The sequence below is a fragment of the Setaria viridis genome, chromosome 4 (genome assembly GCF_005286985.2).
Source record: "Setaria viridis chromosome 4, Setaria_viridis_v4.0, whole genome shotgun sequence".
Classification (NCBI taxonomy): Eukaryota; Viridiplantae; Streptophyta; class Magnoliopsida; order Poales; family Poaceae; genus Setaria; species Setaria viridis.
In genome coordinates, this window is record NC_048266.2 from 7002616 (window position 1) to 7021676 (window position 19061).

Consider the following 19061-nt stretch of genomic DNA (forward strand, 5'->3'; position numbering starts at 1 on the left):
GAGGACTTTAGCCCTACGGAGGAGATGAAGCTGTGGGGAGCCGGTTTTTTTCTTCCCCTCCTTCTATTGGCTCCTCTCAGCGCAAAACACGAGGCTTCGGGTGGAGAGCCATTCGTTGCCGTCCGTTTTGCTGGGCTTCAGCTTCTGCTGGTGAAGAAGCCGCTCGATAAGTCCTACCAAAAAGTCTATATATATTATAGCGCGGCATAATCACTTCCCACCTGGTTTGGATTAGCTAATCGTTACTATATACAATCTCTTGCTATCGATGCGCGTCGATTTGGTCAAAAGTGTGATCAGTGGCTTCAGAGCACTTTTGCAATCTACGATTACTTCTTTGAAAGCTGGACTGGTGCCCTTTTCAGCCACGTGTACCTGAATGCGCCATGCAAAATGTGAGTCCATTCCGTTCAAATATTCAGATCCTGATCGGAATAAGGAGTCCATTTTAATACCCTTAGACGCCACTCCGTTTCCAATTACTCGCGATCGCACATCATGACTAGCGACGAATGTGACATTGTACTAGTAACAACATTTGGTGCCAAGCTTGCCTTCAAGCGCTCAGTGCTTGGCATTGGCCGTGGCATTCCGTTTGCCTACACATTTCAAGTGCTGCTGAATGTGACATTGCTTTTTCACAAGCCACATTGTCCACACACCATATACTCCGTCACGGCATCACCGATCATTAGTTGTAATTGCAGCGCTTGCTTCACCGCTTTTAACTCTGACGAACCGAGCTGTTGTGATACGGAGATATTTTGGTCGCTGAACCTGCATCCATCGTGCCCTTCAAAGGGCCAGCATTTGGTGGCTGGTGGGCACCCTATAACAAAAGCTGACTAACCGTTTGCGCTTAGTGCTACGGCCAAATGGGTGTTTTGATGGGGATGGTTCTGATGCGTGACTAAAAGTTACGATTCCAACAAGTAGGGCCCTGAACTTGCGCAGTTTTTCTTCGATCAGCTAGCAAAAACAGTAGCACCGGTACTTTGAACCATGAGATTAGCATCAAGGTGGAAAATGCGCTTATAGATGATGGCTGACGGGTTAAAAGTCTCTTTACTTGAGAGTTACGGGCTAATAGCACTCAAAATGCTGGCAAAGGGTGTCTAGTGATGCTCGATAGTCGAAACACTACGTCTTTTTCGCCGGTACGTGATAACAGCTCTAGCTGTTTCTTTCTCTTATCTTCTTCTGAAAAAGCCAGAAGTTTCTGGCTTAGACATGTTTGTAAGTTTCGGCTCTAAATCTTTTTTTTAAAAAAAAGTTTCCGCTCTAAAGCCAGAAGAAGTCGAAACAAACAAACAGTTTTTATGAAGCTTCTAAAAATGCCAACGTGCTTGCAGAAGCTGGTGTTACTTTGTAGGAAAGCTGAGGTTTAGGGGGTGTTTGGATACTAGGCGATAAACTTTAGCAGTGGCACATTGGATGTTCGGATGTTAATTAGGCGGACTAAACATGAGCTAATTATAAAACTAATTGCAGAACCCTATGCTATTTCGCGAGACAAATCTATTAAGCCTAATTAATCCATCATTAGCAAATGGTTACTGTAGCACTACATTATCAAATCATGGACTAATTAGGCTTAATAGATTTGTCTCGCGAATTAGACTCCATCTGTGCAATTAGTTTTGTAATTAATCTATATTTAATACTCCTAATTAGCATCCAAACATCCGATGTGACATGTGCTAAACTTTAGCATGGGTATCACCCCCTTAATTAGAAGCCGGTCTAGATGGTTTTTTTTTCTAAAAAGCCTTTTTTTTATAAGGACAAAGGCCTGCATTTGAAAAAAGCTCCACCTGTAGAAGCTCGAACCAGGACTAATCACCGACTCATGTTTTTTGGCACGTTTGGATCCCTTGACCGTGCTTGCCTTGCCTAGCTGGCTGGTTTGGATGAGTAGCTGCCTGCCTCGGTGTCCGCGAAAGCAAGTTTTTCCCTTGCTTGCTCAGCCGAGCCGAAACAGCTCTCCGCTGCTGGCGAAGCTTGCCTTGCTCGGCGAGGCGAGGCTAGGCAAGCCGGCAATAAAACCAAGCGCGCCCTTTGTCTCACCTTCCTCTCATCTCCGGTAGCTCCAGGCAATCAGGCATCGAGCCAGGGACTTGATGGCCGAGCAAAAGCGTAGTGTGTAAATGTGTAAAGGTTCACAATATTGGCATGTCACAACAGTGATTGTAGGGGTATTATTTTGAAAGCCTTAACCCTATATGCATGGCATATTTACAATACTGGAGATCTCAATCTAAAAATTAAAAATTCATGTACTATATGAGACTGTGGCAATATTAAAGGCTGCCTATGCATTTTTACTCCGGAAAGAACGTTGGGATGAGAATTACGTTTTTTTCCCTTACAATAACGGGATGAGCTTACTGTTGACTAAAGCAAGCGAAAAAGAAAAGGATTTGGTCGGTATCACTGGCTGAGTCAGGAGACATTTGATTTCGCCTGCAATAACTAGGGTCACTGACTCCACCAACCACAGGCTGCACAATGTCAACGGTCCTTGGATTTTATATTTACTCCCCTTTTAATTGGGAGGATCAGAACAGAAGCAAAGCGCCAATGCAGTGATTTTTTTTACAAGGCACGTTCAAAGGTGTCTATCAACGTTTTGAAAATCGTACACAGATAGCATAGCAGACATCTTATAGATTGTCTGTAGATTATTTATTTCATACAAGGCATATAACCTATGGTGATGAAGTACACATTTCATCTTTGTAGCTATTTTGTTGCTTGTTTTGATCTTAAATTTCTTTATGAGATATAAATATAATATAATATATAATAATAGATAGAATGGCAATATGATTTACTAAAATACAAAATACACAATATGAAACAATATGAAACGTATGTTTGTGGATTCAAAGACTGACATTCGACTGGCCGACATTCAGAATTGTGACCTCAAGGGCACGCTTACTCTCACTTGTCACGGCGTTCAGCTAGCACTAGCAAAGTAGGTTTGTTTACTCTACCTTTACCTTTCTATCTAATCCTTTCACATGAGCCCAAGGCCACCCGTCATGCTCGCGAGCAAGCTTTGCTCTGCTTCCCCTCATGCAGTTGAGCCACAGGCTCCCGCTCGAAGCAGGGGTCGAGGCCAGGGACCTCAAGGCGCGGCCCCTCGCTCACTCTCCCGCTCTCTCGGCCGCGCTTGGCGCTCGGGGTGCGGTGATGTGGATGCCGGCGCGGCCCCGACGAGGCTGTCAAGGAGGGGTGCGGCGGTGTGCTGCCGGCGAGACGAGGCTCGGTCCCTCTCTCTCTTCTTTCTCTCTCAAGCCTAGCTGGCATTATACAGACGGTTCATTGATTGCCTTTGTACGTGCCCTAAAGATGCTGGGGTGATTTTTGCTTCCCACCCGGGGAAGAAAAAGGAACACGAGCCCGCGAAGCGTGGAACCCGGCGCGACCGCGCGAAGCCGAGATGAGAACGGCGACGGCTAGACGAGACGAGCGAACCCAGGCCGACAAACGGCACGGCCCGGCAGCGTGCCGGACGGTCATGGGACGCGTGCGCACCAGCCGAGCCGCTGCCCTTTCCGGTTTTATAACCAGCCTGGGCCCTCCGGGGCGGTGGGGCCTCTCGCTCCAAACTTCGAAAAACGGGTCACCGGCTCGCCGCCCCCAGTGACCCCGTCCGCCCATCTCCCCCGTTCGGCTTCGGCCGTTTCCACCACGGCACCTGTGCACCTGCGCTGCCCCCATCATACCATACCATCCATTCACTCCCGCCCGCTCCGCGCCGCCACCGCCGCGCTTCACCCTCCAGTGGTTCCCACTCCGCCGCGGCCGCACCCAAACCCGAGTTTCCCGACCCCACCGCCGCGCGCGGTTGTCCGTGGCGCGCGCCCATGGAGCCGTCCGCGGCCAAGAGGGCGCCGGCCGCGCCGCCCTCCGGTAATGCGGCGGACCACGTCCTCCTCATCCCGCCCGACCACCCCCCGCAGCCCGCGCCGCCGCACGCGGGCAACATCAACCAGCAGCCGCCGAGCGCCGCGGCCTCGGAGGCCCCCAAACCCTCGCAGAACCCCGAGAAGCCGCCGGTGGTCTCGAGCCCCTCGCGCCCGCCGCTGCCGCCCGCGCTCCTCCGCCGCCGCTCCTCCATCTCCAAGCCCAAGTCCCGCTTCGTCGAGCCGCTGCCGCCCACGCCGCCGCACCCGGACTCCGCCCACCCCTCCCCCGTCCACCCCGCCGCCGCCACCCCGACCCACCGCGGCGCCGCGGGCGTCTCCACGCCGCACACCCCCGCGGACGCCGACGACGAGGAGGACCTCTTCCGCAACAGGGACGGCTCCCGGAGCCCCGCCTCCGCGGCGCGGTGCCGCCGCCGGGCGCGCCTCGGCCTCGAGCTCTCCGTGCTCGTCCTCGTCCTCGCGCTGCTCGTCGTCAGCGTCGTCGTGCGGCCCCTGCGGGGGCGCGTCCTCTGGGGGCTGGAGATCTGGAAGTGGTGCGTCATGGTCACCGCCGTCTTCTCCGGCCACCTCCTCAGCCGGTGGCTCGTCACGCTCATCGTCTTCGCCGTCGAGCGCAACTTCCTGCTGCGCACCAAGGTGCTCTACTTCGTCTTCGGGCTCAAGAAGAGCTTCCAGGTCTGCCTCTGGCTGGCCCTCGTGCTCATCGCGTGGTCGCAGCTCTTCGACCAGGGAGGGGCCGGCCGCTCGCAGAAGACCGCCAGGATCCTCAACTACGTTTCCAGGTTCCTCGCATCCGGGCTCATCGGCTCCGTCATCTGGCTCGTCAAGACCTTCCTCATGAAGTTGGTGGCGTCCACGTTCCACCGGAAGACCTTCTTCGATCGGATCCAGGAGAGTGTGTTCCACCAGTACGTGCTGCAGACGCTGTCGGGCCCGCCACTGATGGAGCTGGCGGAGAATGTGGGCCGGGAGGGAAGTGGGCTTGGCCGGGTCAGTTTCAGCAGGGCCAAGGAGGAGAAAGGGAAAGGTGTGCCGGAGGTGATTGATGTCGTCAAGCTCAGGAGGATGAGCCAGGAGAAGGTGTCAGCATGGACGATGAGAGGGCTCATCACAGCAATCCGAAGTTCTAGGCTCTCAACCATATCTAATACTATCGAGAGCTTCAATGATGTTGATGGCATGGAACAGAAGGATAGAGAGATAAATAGCGAGTGGGAGGCGAAGGCGGCAGCATATGCCATATTCAAGAATGTTGCAAGGCCCGGCTATAAGTGAGGACGACTTCAATTATTTTTTTCAGTATCCATTTCTTATATATGTGTGTGCCTCAACATGTGTAATTGTTTTCAATTGTTTGCATAGGCATATTGAGGAGGTAGATCTGCTGAGATTTCTCACCAAAGAGGAAGTGGACCTGGTGATTCCACTGTTTGAGGGAGCATCAGAGACGGGAAAGATCAAAAAGTCTGCTCTGAAGAATTGGGTGGTAATGGAAAATTTTAATGCACTTGCCATCTTCATTTCCCTTCTATTTCAGAATTTATACGGACATATATATGTTGGTTCGAATATCTCATGTCTTGAATTTTAGTTTTGCGCACTGATGCAGTCATTGTGGGTTTTGAGTCCTGTGTGGTACCTGAAACCTGTAATTGAGTATGCAAACATAGCCTAAGTTGCATAATTTGAGGATCATGATCTCTGCATTTTGATCATCTGCCTTAGTTTTGTATATTACCAGTCATATTCCATTATTTAGTCCTTGCAAATTATTTGATTCCTTGAATCAGAAAACAATACCAGCTGATGAAAAATGGCAAAATATGTTTTTTTATGCAAATATCATCATAGATATAGACATCGAGTTGATTCATACTGGAAGGATGTCTGTTTGTGTTCCTGATCCTGTTTTATTACCAGGTCAAAGCATACCTCGATCGCAAATCACTAGCACATTCTCTGAATGACACAAAGACTGCGGTTATGCAACTTCACAACCTCATCAGTGTTATAGTTGTCATTATAATCATCATCATCACACTACTGTTGATGGGCATTGCAACAACCAAAATCCTTGTTGTCATCTCGTCCCAGCTTCTGGTTGTGGTATTCATATTTGGGAATGCCTGCAAAACTGTATTTGAGGCCCTTATATTTGTATTCATCATGCATCCATTTGATGTTGGTGACCGCTGTGTTATCGATGGAACACAGGTAAGTTCTATGCCACCCTTTCTGGTTCCATTGATTTCCCATGTTATGTTATGTTGCTGACATGAATCTACTATCTGATGACAGATGACTGTTGAAGAAATGAATATATTGACTACTGTTCTCTTGAAGAATGACAACGAGAAAGTATATTATCCAAACTCTGTACTGTCCACAAAGCCAATCAGCAACTTTTACCGAAGCCCTAACATGTACGACACTATTGATTTTGCTATTCATGTTTCAACTTCAGTTGAGAGCATTGGAGCTTTGAGGTCCAAAATCAAAGGGTAAATTCTGTCACTTAATCTGAACTGTCACAGTTCATATTTTAACTTCAGAGGTTGTAGTTCATCATAATAGATATTCAAATCTGCATATGATGTGTACAAAGAATCTGAATGTGGTGGCATGCTCATGTGAGCAGGTTGTGTATCCATGCTATCAAATGTGACTGGTTTCTTCTACTTTCAGGTATCTGGAGAGCAAACCAACACATTGGCACCCTGTCCACACGGTAAACCTGAAGGACATCCTGGATGTGAACAAGATCAACATGTCTCTATCTGTACAGCACACAATGAACTTCCAAAACATCAGGGAGAAGAACATCAGGAGGTCTGAGCTTGTCATGGAGCTAAAGAAAATGTTCGAGGAGATGTCCATCCGGTACCACCTTCTGCCCCAGAAAGTTGAGCTCACCTATGTCGGCCCAAACCCGTTGCCCATGGCTGTTGCTCAGGCAAGATAGAAGATGGGGAGCTGTTATACTGACAACCTATGACAGATTTCATGGTGGGGTCTGACAATGGCCACCAAGTTCTCAGCCGATGAGGTCAAGGAACAGAATCAAGGAACGCAGTATGTTACTCGTGAAAGTTCTGACAAGGCAAGGATGAAATTGCCAGCGGGGCGAGGGGATGCGGCATGGTTCATTGGTTCCATTTTCCCTGGTGACTATGGGTCTGACAACTGATGACTAGCTGTAGTCTGTACTCAAGTTCTTCAAACTATGTGCATGCTGGACAGATCATACAATAATTTGTGCTAGATAATGAATCTGTAAGCTGCGACTCTGTGTGGTACTGGTGATCGATGATTTGGGCTTGGCTTTGACCCCATTAGGATGTGTTACACCATCCAGTGCGGTACAGGTGAAACTGTGTAGAAATAGTGATCACCCAGCCACAAAACTGTGAGATTGAAGTTGATCTTGTGAAGTGGGATGCAGAAAGCCTGAAACCGTCTGGATTCGGCCCACGGTTTTTCTGGGCTGCAGTGCAGAGAATGTGAACAATCGCCGCGGACAGTGCAATTGTCTTCGTGTATAGCTGCATGCGTGCTTGTACGGGACGGTGACGCGCGACAAGAACTGACCTTTTCCTCTAAGACTTGGAATGCTTTGCTGTCCTGGACCATGGTTCTTGCTTTTTGATGCGTCTTGGTGGATGTAGATGGAATGGTTAGCTAATGGAAAATGTCACTTTGCAGAGCATACTCTCCAAGATGGAATGGTTACCAAAATTCAGTCGCTCGGATAAGATTGGCATGGCTTTTGCTGGTATCATCAAATTAAAGGCTGGCATGGATTTTGTTTATATTTACCCGAGTCAAAAATGGTCAATAGATTGCTTATACTGGTTTCTCGGATCATTCTATGCTCTCCTGTTCTTTTCTTTTCTATTATATTTTTGTTTTTTCCCTTAGCAAGCTAGGCCTGAAATTTCCGGATCAAATTAGGTAACGCAGACGACGGTCCCTTGCTACTGTGTCGTCACGTTTGACGTTGACGCTCTTGTGAGACGTGGGCACCGCCTGATCGGACCAATGTTGCGCGGCTAAGCTGCTTGCACGTAAGCACGTTGCCTTGCAGCTGTCCTGATGGACCGGAAGAGGTAATTGCTGATGTTGAGCTGGACCTGCAACTGACAGCGCCCATCGGGAGTTGCCGTGGCATCCCGTACTACGCAAATTAGGAGGTAAATTGCTGATGTTGAGCTGGACCTGCAACTGACAGCGCCCATCGGGAGTTGCCGTGGCATCTCGTGCTATGCAAATTAGGAGGTATTTGGTTCTTAAGTCCGGATTAAAATTCCTATCCTATCGAATGTTTAGTTACTAATTAGAAGTATTAAACATAGACTAATTACAAAACCAACTGTGTAGATGGAGGCTAAATTCGCGAGACGAATCTATTAAGCCTAATTAATCCATCATTAGCATCACATTGTTAAATCATGGACTAATTAAGTTTAATAGATTCGTCTCGCAAATTAGCCTCCATTTATGCAATTAGTTTTGTAATTAGTCTATATTTAATACTCATAATTAGTATCTAAACATGATAGGAATTTTAGGAGGGATTAAAGAACTGGGGGAGGAGATGTAAACCGGTGGCCACCGGCGATGGCGGGGGCAGTTTGTTTTCAGGTGGATCCTCACTGTTTTCCACCGGCAGATGCATCGATCACATGCTAATATGAGCACTGTTTTTTCATTGCTTTCGTCGAGCAAATTGCGTGAGAGCTCCTTGAAATTGCACATTGTTTGCTCTGGTTGCTCAGCACCCGATAGGAGAGCCGAGAGCCAATGCTTCAACTTCTTGTCTAAAGCTTCTTGAATCATGGGGAGCAATAACTCCCTCCCTGTTCCATGCATGTGGATTTTCCTATAGCAAAATAGCTATTTTGATCTATCACCTTTACACCGAGGGTCACATTCGTCCCTCAACTTTTAGAATGACCAATTTAGTTTCCTCTATTTTTATTTTTATCAAACATGTCCTTGTGCTGATCTGAGGCTCCATGGCTCGTATTAGTTTTAGCATAAAACTAATACGAAAAGTCATTTTTGTCCTTGGCTCTTTCTTCCCCTCCTTAATTTATGTTGTACCAAAATAAGTATGAGCATAGATATATATTTACCAAGAGAGTATGAATGCATACATAGAGAATGTATACCGTACCACGAGTATATGGGCACATGTCAACTTTAGAGTATGTGTACATACATTAAGTTGTGTATATCATGAAAAAATATGAATACATACATTTTGCATATCAAAATTTAATTCGTATGAGCACACGCATGATTTTAAAGAGCACAAGTACGTACGGCTCAAGCAGAAACACTCCGTCAGGCTTTCACCCATTGCGAAAAATTCCCTGTTATTTTTGGGTCATATCTAGTGTACATTTTTTAGAACTATATTTTATATCAGGTAAAAAATATATTGCTATGCGTATGTATCAAGGAAGTATAAGTATGTACATGTTTGACCTACATGAGCCAATGGTAAAATTGACTTTTCACATTAGTCTCATACTAAAATATAGCACAACACTAGTACAAGGATGAGTTTGACCCGAAAATGAGAGTTGAGGGACTAAATTAACCTATCTGAAAGTTGAGGGATGAACTTGAACTTAAAGTTTAGGACTAAAATACCTATTTTGCCTTTTTGATAGATATAATTCGGATCGAGCGGGGAAATTATGTGAGAAAGTACAAGGCTACGTATTACAACCCTTTAGCAGGTAGTAGTCTACACAACTAGTTCTAGGTAGGAGCACGCTACACTGAGAGTGGTACTCAACAAATACACATTGTTCTAGCTCATCTCTAGCATTCACAACGGCAGAATATGTGTGTGATGGTGACTGTTAGAGTGTGCGTGGAATGAAACCGCCACAACACGGCACGTTCTTTGAAGAAGAAAAAAGGGCACCGCAGCATGGCCATGCTTACACACCTGCCACGATCACACACGCACCGACAAGTACTTCATGCGAATACGTACTGTATATTTCTTTTGGAAGCATCGTGCACATATACACGTATATTTCTTTTGGAAGCATATATAGGCATACGTAGTAGATATACACGTATTACTTGCTTTGCTGCATAGTCAGGAGTGTTTGTTTCTTTAGCACCTCCTAAAATTCATATCACATCGAATGTTTAGATACTAATTAGGAGTATTAAATATAAACAAACTACAAAACTAATTGCACAGATGAAGACTAATTTGCGAGACGAATCTATTAAGTCTAATTAGTCCATGATTCGACAATGTGATGCTACAGTAAATATATGTTAATGATGGATTAATTAGGCTTAATAGATTTGTCTCCTGAATTAGCCTCCATCTGTGTAATTAGTTTTACAATTAACTCATATTTAATCCTTCTAATTAGCCTCCGAATATTCGATGTGACATAAATTTTAATCAGAACTAAAGATACAAACGCCGTCTAAGCCGGCTGCTCGGACATCTGACACCGGACGACCCATTCCTCGTCGGACTCGAGGAACGACGCCAGGGCCCTCACGTCGTCCATCCAGCCGCCGCCGGAGAAGCACGGCTCGTCGATGACGCCCGCGAAGGTCGACGCCGCCGAGCTGCAGTCGTCCGACGACCCTTCTCCCGACCCCCCTACTTCTCCCCCGGCCGTCGGCGTCTCGCTCGCGGGCGGCGCCTCCAGCAGGTCCCGGTGGAAGAAGAGGCGGCCCGTGCACCGCACGGCCTTGGGCGCCCACACGGCCGCCGCTGCCGAGGCCGTCCCGGCGGCGGAGCCAGCTGAATCGGGGTCCGTGCGATGAGCGGCGGCGCCGTTCTCGCAGCTGCCCGACGCCGCCGGTGTGGCGTGTGAGTGTGAGCCGGTGTCGGGTGTCCCGAAGACGACGACCCTGCTGCCGCCTCCGCCGGCGCCGGCCCTCCGGCCGAGCGTGCTGTTCCAGTAGTTCTTGATTTCATTGTCTGTTCGGCCCGGCAGCCTGGCTGCGATCAGCGACCACCTGCCAGCCACGCCAGAAACGGAGACATCAGGCTCCGATGAGAACTTATCGAAGAGAAATGGGAAACCACTTTGCACGACAGACAATGAAATGAAAGTCTGAAACGGATAGCACGCGGTGCGCAGGTCGTTCATGCTCATCGGCAGTGATGTGACCGAGCCACTCAGCCAAGTAGCCAACCCACCTGTTGCCGAGGAGCTTGTGGAGCCGGATGATGAGGTCCTCCTCCTCGTCGGAGATGTTGCCGCGCTTGATGTTCGGCCGGAGGTAGTTGAGCCACCGCAGCCGGCAGCTCTTGCCGCACCGGCGCAAACCTGCACACGCATATAAACACTCCATCAGCCGAGATCGGCACACACGATTCAGTAGAATCAAGAGAACCCAAGCTATCGCCAATTCTCCATACAGATTATTGCTAGATCTTTACCGGCTTTCTGGGGGACCTCCCTCCATTTGCCTTCGCCATGGGCCTTGACGTAGGCGGCCAGGATGTCGTCTTCCTTGCTCGTCCACGCCCCTCTCTTCAACCCTTCCTTGGCACAGCACGCCCTCCTCCCCATCTCTCCTTTCCCTGATCTGCGATCAGTGTAGTGCAACTACAACAGCAGGGCGTATGTTCTCGTCTAGCTCCGTCGGCGTATTTATGCGCGCGATCGCTCTGTCTGCAGTCTGTAGCAGTAGCGGCCTGGCGCTACGTGGCCGAGTTGAGGCCCTGCATGGAGGCGCCATGCACTGCTGGATTGGAATAGAGCGACGGTTTGAGCCTTTAGGTTAGCTGCAGCGAGCGGCTCCAAACATAGCCGCTGCTCGTGCGGCATGCAAGGCCTGTTTATGGGTGGATTATGAAGGATTTGGGTGGGTTATATGGGTTGAATTGCAGCCACCGGCTAATTGGATCATTGTGTAATCTGGGTGGGTTAGATGGGTCAAGAGGGTGATTGTTTAATGGGTTGGCTGGGTGAATTTGATGGGTTAAATGGGTAACAAACAAAGTCAGGGAACAAGGAACATGCACGGGAACATGTCGTGCAAGGAATTGTCATAACCATTCACCAATTCAAACATGATATCTTTGCCTCACAAAATTAAATAAGCAATGCAACATCAATGATCCATTTTGCAGTGCAGCTCCAATCAAACAGAAGAGTAAGAGAAAAAGATTCACGTTTAGCTGTTCAGTTCACACACATACTGGCAGCTTCTCCAGCACAAGATATGAACAATCTTTTTCTGCTTTCTGGTATGCATATGACCCAGCCGGGAAACTAGACATCTCTGTAAACCATCACTCCCAGGACTAGACACCGATTCAGAAATAAGAAGAGCAAAATTTTTCAGTTATATGTCATGGCCTCCTAAACCTGACGAACTGCACTTAGTTACAATTACAGAAGCTTATGTCTTCATTTTGTGGACAATTCAAAAACTGAGGGAGTTGTTCAAAAACTGAGGGAGTTGCAAGGCATTGTCAGTATCAGGCATCATAGCTTGCTCCATGTTTTCTAGGATGAAGATGGCAGAGCTTTCCTAGAACCTGAAAGTTTGAAAGTTAACTATCTGGAGGCAAATGCAAAGTTAGCTGGACGAAAACCTGCCTGCTAAAACAACACGGGGGTCTGGGTATCCCGGACCTAGATAAATTCGCACGAGCCCTCCGGCTCAGGTGGCTCTGGCATGAGTGGGTATCACCAGAAAAACCATGGAACAACACGGGAACCCCTTGTGACGAAGCTGACAGGCAACTGTTCGCGGCATGCACCTCCATCAGTCTGGGCGACGGCAAAAAAACTAGCTTCTGGTCATCTGGATGGCTGCAGGGTCAACGCCCCAAGGACATCGCCCCGCTCCTTTACACCATCTCGCGCAGGAAAAATAGGAGTGTCCATGATGCCCTCAGTCGAAATAACTGGTTACGCGACCTCGCGATTGACCATAACGTCACCGTTCCTCACCTCGCGTCGATCACCCATTTATGGCAAATGGTCAGTGCTACGGAACTCAGACCAGGGGAGGACGACATTATCACCTGGAAGCTGACAAAATCAGGAATATATACAACAGCCTCGGCATATAAAGCACAATTCCTGGGCTGCACCGAAACACCACACATATCATCCATCTGGAAATCTTGGGCACCACCAAAGTGCAAATTCTTCGCGTGGCTAATTACACAGAACCGAATCTGGTCAGCTGATCGCTTGGCCAAGCGGGGTTGGCCGCACAACACATCTTGCGTCCTGTGCCGATCCACTATGGAGACTGGACACCACCTTTTAGCTGAGTGCAGATACACACGGAGAATCTGGGATCAAACGGCGATATGGCTAGCGCAGCCTAACCTACGACCAAATGAATGGCGACCTTCATCCAACGCTCTGGAGTGGTGGACGGCTATCACCACAACACCGGACTCGCCTCGCAAGGCTCTACGAAGCCTCGCCCTCTTAATCATGTGGGAAGTCTGGAAGGAACGGAACACACGTATTTTCAATCGACACGAAACATCACCGACAACCCTAATGATGAAAATCAAAGATGAGACCTCAGCTTGGCTATTGGCGGGGGCCAAAGATCTAGCGATTCTTCTATCACGCGAGTAGTCCCATTTTAGCCCTTTTTGCCTTTTCCTTTTGTATTTCATTTCCTCCCCGATCTGTCGGGTTTTCCTCTGTTTTTTCCCTACTCTATCAATGAAATAGGCACCGCCTCGTGCCCGTTCGTTCAAAAAAAAGTTTGAAAGTAAAATAGCACAGTGTTAGCCACTATACATACCAACACAATTCAGAAGTAAGCTATGTCTAATCTGATAAATGGCATCTGCATTTACAATTTGCTATCTACACCCAAACATCAGATGAAAAGTGACAGTACAGTAACTTACCATAGTACCATATTTTATCACTTGTCCATGGAGTTGTTTGCCAAAAGTTCCGCAGTAAGTAGAAAGAGATGTTAGTGGCTACTTTTAGGCATTTTTCCAAATTAACATTAAATAACTATACCTTCTTGAATTTCCTCGCAAGCTTCAATTTCCTCCATAGTTTTTATAATGTCGACAGGGCTGAAGGTGAGCGCAACCAACTTTGTGTCCAAATTAAAGCTTCTACTGTGGTAGCTGATAGTGATGTCCGAAATGAATCTAGAATTCTTCCTCCTGTACTGAATGTAGATTCTGAAGCTACTGTGGATACCGGAACTGCTAAAATATCTTTTGCCAACTTAGGCCCCGTTTGGTTCCGCTGACTTATTTTTAGCACCTATCACATCGAATGTTTAGATACTAATTAGGAGTATTAAACGTAGACTACATAAGTGGAGGCTAAACAGCGAGACGAATCTATTAAGCCTAATTAGTCCATGATTTGACAATGTGTTGCTACAGTAAACATTTGCTAATGATGGATTAATTATGCTTAATAGATTCGTCTTGCCGTTTAGCCTCCACTTATGTAATGGGTTTTCTAAATAGTCTACATTTAATACTCCTAATTAGTACCTAAACATTCGATGTGACACGTGCTAAAAATAAGCAAAGGGAACCAAACACCCCCTTAGAGTTTGAAGTACTTGCTTGAGTTACATCTCCACCACAATAGTAAATCAAAATCATCCGTGATCTTTTCACAATTTTCTGCAAGATATCTGGATAATTTAGAATTACTTTCTCTGCTCTCAATTTCTTCTAGTTGCATACAGAATTGAGATGCTAGCAACATAGCAGAATTCTCCTCATGCTCATCGACATTAATAAGTGGTGGAGGGTGATTGTAATTACTATTGAAGCTGGCATGTGCAGCAGACTCAACATAGCAATCAAATAAGTGGCGAAGATCACTTTCTATTTTACCAACAAGTTCTTTTTTCTTCTCTGGACCATATTCTCATGAAAAAAAAGCTAAGAAACTTCACCTTGTAACGAGGATCTGTTACAAGGATCCAAGATCAGAGCGATAGATAGTAAGTAGTTCAGATCCTCTTTATCCTCCCAATATTTACTGAACTTCTTCTTCATTAGTTCAGACATTGTGGCTATATTGGGATCACTATGTCCAGCAAGTTCTTTCAGTTTTGATTGTATCAGAACAAACTCATGAAAGAAACCACTTGATGTCACATGAAGAGAACCAGACAGACGCACTGTAACTTTGTGGAATATCTTCAAAAAATGAATAACACGCCTAGCATTACGCCAATCAGACGCCCTCAAAGTATGTTTCAAATTGTTTGTTCTCCTTGCTTAACCTTGCGAATGCCTTCCTAAATATAACTGCATTATCCAACATGATATAAGTAGCGTTCCACCTTGTATCCACATCTAATGACAATAGCTTTTCCTTAAGATTTTTTGCTTCTCAGCACATTTCTTGAATTGATCTAGTCGAGCTGGTGATGATCTCACAAACCTGACTGCAATTCTGATTTTCTCAATTGACTCATTGGTCACTTCCAATCCACTCTTGACAATCAGATTGACTATATGTGCACAACATCTCATGCGTATAAATTCATGCTGCAGTATAGTTTCCTCCCATGCTTTACTCAGATCTTTAATGTAGTTAATTGCACCATTATTGGAGCTGGCATTGTCGACCGTGATAGTGAAAATGCGATCCACGCCCCACTGAAGCAAGCATTCTTCAATCTTCCGACCAATGGTCTCTCCTTTGTGCATGATCATCGACCAGGCAAAAGTTTATGACTCTTCTCCGAAGCTGCCACCTCTCATCGATCCAATGGGCCGTAAGAACCATATAGTTCAGATTTTGATTTGAAGTCCAAGTATCCGTAGTGAAGCTGATACGTTGCATTGAATTTTGGTGGTGGCAAGTTGCTTCCTCCGGCTTCGGAATGGAGCACACGTTGCGGCGAAAGTTGGGCGATTCTGCAAATGGGTGTCATTGTCGTTCGTTCCGGTGGCAAACGTTTTTGCATACGAGGTGAGAGATGCAAGCGCCTGTCCAAACTAACCATGTTACCTAAAGCATGCAGTTTTGTGATCCGTTTTGTGTAGCTTTGTGAAAATTATTAGTTACTCCAAAATTGTGCGAATTTAAGATGAATAAAGGTGTACTCCAAAACTTAGGGTGTAATCAACATGACCTTTGTTCTTCACTTAGTAATTTACTATATACACTAGGATTGTGCTCGTGCGTTGCTACGCGCAATTCACATTCTATCTTACTGGAAAGAAACAAATTTGGTATATAATTTTAATTACACTTATGGCAGTCCACAACAAATCGAACTTCACGGGGAGTTATCCATTGGATTATAAAAAGGGTTCACCATTGCTATTGAATGTTTATGCAGAATGTTGCGACGCAATTCTCAACGCGCTTTGTGCGGTCACCCTCTCGTGACAACGTACCCCCTTGGTCATGGTTCCCAATCACAGGAGCCCAATAAAGTTTCATGTCAATGGCTGGAGCAATTGCAGCATCCATAGACTTGGCCACATCAACAAAATCCATGCCTACTATTCAGTATCATATCAGATGTCATATCAGAAAACTTAGAGTAGTCATTTTACAGAACACTTTTTTTAAAAATAGCTGAACATTAACTGGTTGATGGCCTAATGCTAGACCATAGGAAGATACTATTCTGCTCATTCCATAGGAATTTAGTAAAGAAAGAAATTTTGACCGAGACCTTAGAAAGGCATATAATCAGTGAATATGGAACATCTCTCATATATGAAATCGATGCGCCAGAAAAATTAAGGTAAGAGAGCACCAAAGGATTACCTCTTCTGCAGTTGGACGATTCTTTGGATGAACAGTTAATAGCTTTTCCGATAGTATGCATGACAGAACAAGGAAAAAGAAAAATATATCTCTACCTAAGAAAGGACAGAGCTTCCAAGACAATATGTACTGTCTGAAAACAAATATTTGAAGTGCCCAACCCTGACCTAGCCTAGGTCAAAGAAGGCCTGCAGAAGGTATTGCAGAGAAGGTTTCTTTGGAGCTGTTTCAATACAACCTAAAAATTGACTATTCTCAAAAATATTCTATATGAACAGATTGCTGCTTTTTTTTATCAGACAAGCAATGTATGCAGCTCACTTGATCAGTACCACTTGAGAACATAAGGTAAAAAATAACAGCGACAAGCATAATGTCAGAACATCACCTCATAGTGAGTGAGTGTTAGATAAGTACAGATTCATCATCTTAAGTTGACTGGCGAAACTAATTGAAGTGCACTCCTCGTAGCACAACAAACAACACCTCGACACCTAATATCCTGTTGTAGCAACTTGAGAATTGAAAATAGTCAATTAATAAAGAAAAAGATTTGGCGTACCACTCCATTAGTATAAGTAACAAATTATAGTAGTTATTCATGTAGGCACCATTAAGCTAGATGCATGTTTCTGTATCAGAAAAACTCGGTACTTTTAAGTTTTAATAGCTTTGTTTTATCATCATTGTGATCACTCAACACATTTGGCAAGGCATTCATTTAGCGATTTCACTACCCTGCCTAACAAGAACAGGTGTATTTACAAAAAGGTAGCTGCTATGTCAAATAGATTCAAGAAGCTCTACACCACCAGTTCTCAAATATAATAAGTAAATTCTATGATGCTGGCACATTCGCTCCACCTCTCTAAAGTTCACACTTCAGCTCTATAATTCCTATGATTCTATGAAAGCTTTATGACAGACTGAACATGACGACATTAGCATGTTATCGTGAACATCAGATCATCATAAAGCTTGAAAATCAGCATAAGGTATTCTACTATGGATACTTTACAAGCATTGATGAACAAATGACTTCTCTTTCATTTTCTCTTAAACAACATTTTTTCAAAAACCAGGAAGATCAAATGGTGTAGACTAACCTTCATTTGGAGTTACATCAGAACTGGTCTCGCATATCTATAAGTATCATCTAAAACCAAAACCAGATATACATCGATGAGGAAGTAGTAAAAGCTTGATAGCACCAATGTAGATCAGGGCTCATTGCAATACCCATTACACTATCTAGAATGGATCTAGTTGTGTTGCATGTACATTCCTGCACGCTGGTGGGTGAATCTATTCCATATACTTTATCCTCGGCCGTGTGCCCCCTTCCATTGCAGCATCCTTTTATACTGTTTGGTGTCCAGCCAATTTATTAAATCAATTTTATAAACAAGATAATATCAACACTAAAGGAGATATGATTCTTGCCGATTCAGCATGTTGTTAATGAAAAAGGCTAGCAAAAAACATATAAACACAAGCATTTCAGACAACATATGTATAGTGGTAATTTAATCGAGCGCCAGCATGTGTCACAAGTGGTGTACGTCAGGAGCTAGTTAATCACATGCAACAGCCGCTACACACACCTGCTCATCTTGCGATCTGAATCATCAGCCAAGCACTGGAATCAAGGTTGTATGACAAATGGTGGATTGCTAGGAGATTGATGGCAACCCAAGACCAAGGAATCGACCAGAATCTTAGCTCACTAGATCGAGTTCGGTGGGGATGGTTGTTGTACTTGGAGGAAAAGAACACGTCCTCGGTGGGGAGAATCATCGAGAGAGATCCCACCACCACTGCTATGATGGAGCCCCCGCAAGAAGCACGGCTGATCTTGCAAGGCTGCATTTTCTCCTAGCCCAGGATGGTCGGTGGATCTCGATGTCGTCTCCTTCGCGGACGTCGGGCGGTGGGGTGGTCCTCTGTGACGACCGACCCCAAATCTTCCAAGTTAACCCTAATCCGAGCCCCTGATCACCTATCTTAGCTTTCCAAGCCGAAGTGATCAACCTCCAGACCGGTCCCGACCCCTGAGACCCGACCCCTCTCCGCTTGTCCCCAGTTCCGACCCCGCCGACCCCAACTCACCGTCGGATCCTTCTAAGTCTTCCCAAAACGTCCTTTCTATCTGACCGGTAGACCCACGAGATCTTTTTCCCCCAGATCTTCCACGACAGGCGCACTCGAGTTGCATGCCCGCTTCAGAGTTTCCCCGCCGCGTGGCTCAACTTCTCCGACACCCGCCGCTCCGCCTCGTCTCTAGCCCGCGACCGAATGGATTCTCGCGCCCCCTTCCCCAATCGCAGCGGAAGCCCCTCTGCAACCTTTCTGCAACACCTCACCACCC

The 19061-nt window shown here is 46.2% G+C and overlaps 2 protein-coding genes across 3 annotated transcripts; one reads left to right on the forward strand and one right to left on the reverse strand.

Annotated features, from left to right (window-relative positions):
• The first annotated feature begins 3649 nt into the window (after positions 1-3649).
• LOC117853735 (mechanosensitive ion channel protein 10) lies at positions 3650-7270 on the forward strand. Its single transcript, XM_034736019.2, has 5 exons — positions 3650-5209; positions 5301-5424; positions 5859-6152; positions 6237-6439; positions 6624-7270. The coding sequence occupies exons 1-5, from the start codon at positions 3876-3878 to the stop codon at positions 6898-6900; spliced, it is 2232 nt and encodes a 743-aa protein (XP_034591910.1). The 5' UTR covers positions 3650-3875; the 3' UTR covers positions 6901-7270.
• Positions 7271-9931: 2661 nt separating this feature from the next.
• Positions 9932-11762, reverse strand: LOC117853190 (anthocyanin regulatory C1 protein-like). Of its 2 annotated transcripts, XM_034735569.2 has the most exons (3): positions 11374-11757; positions 11131-11260; positions 9932-10946 (listed from the first exon to the last, which is right to left on the reverse strand). In XM_034735569.2, the coding sequence occupies exons 1-3, from the start codon at positions 11504-11506 to the stop codon at positions 10403-10405; spliced, it is 807 nt and encodes a 268-aa protein (XP_034591460.1). In that variant the 5' UTR covers positions 11507-11757; the 3' UTR covers positions 9932-10402. The 2 variants fall into 2 exon arrangements, with proteins under 2 accessions (XP_034591460.1, XP_072149613.1); XM_072293512.1 differs by having other exon boundaries at positions 9932-11260; positions 11374-11762.
• Between the last annotated feature and the right edge of the window lie 7299 nt (positions 11763-19061).

What these genes read in the sequence shown, in the direction of transcription:
- LOC117853735 (XM_034736019.2), top strand. Translation starts at nt 3,876, where the DNA reads ATGGAGCCGTCCGCGGCCAAGAGGGCGCCGGCCGCGCCGCCCTCCGGT. An exon ending in GTTGCAAGGCCCGGCTATAA is followed by an intron (nt 5,210 to 5,300) that starts GTGAGGACGACT and finishes TTGTTTGCATAG; the next exon opens with GCATATTGAGGAGGTAGATC. An exon ending in CTGCTCTGAAGAATTGGGTG is followed by an intron (nt 5,425 to 5,858) that starts GTAATGGAAAAT and finishes TTTTATTACCAG; the next exon opens with GTCAAAGCATACCTCGATCG.
- LOC117853190 (XM_072293512.1), bottom strand. Translation starts at nt 11,412, where the DNA reads ATGGCGAAGGCAAATGGAGGGAGGTCCCCCAGAAAGCCG. An exon ending in GGAGGTCCCCCAGAAAGCCG is followed by an intron (nt 11,261 to 11,373) that starts GTAAAGATCTAG and finishes ATGCGTGTGCAG; the next exon opens with GTTTGCGCCGGTGCGGCAAG.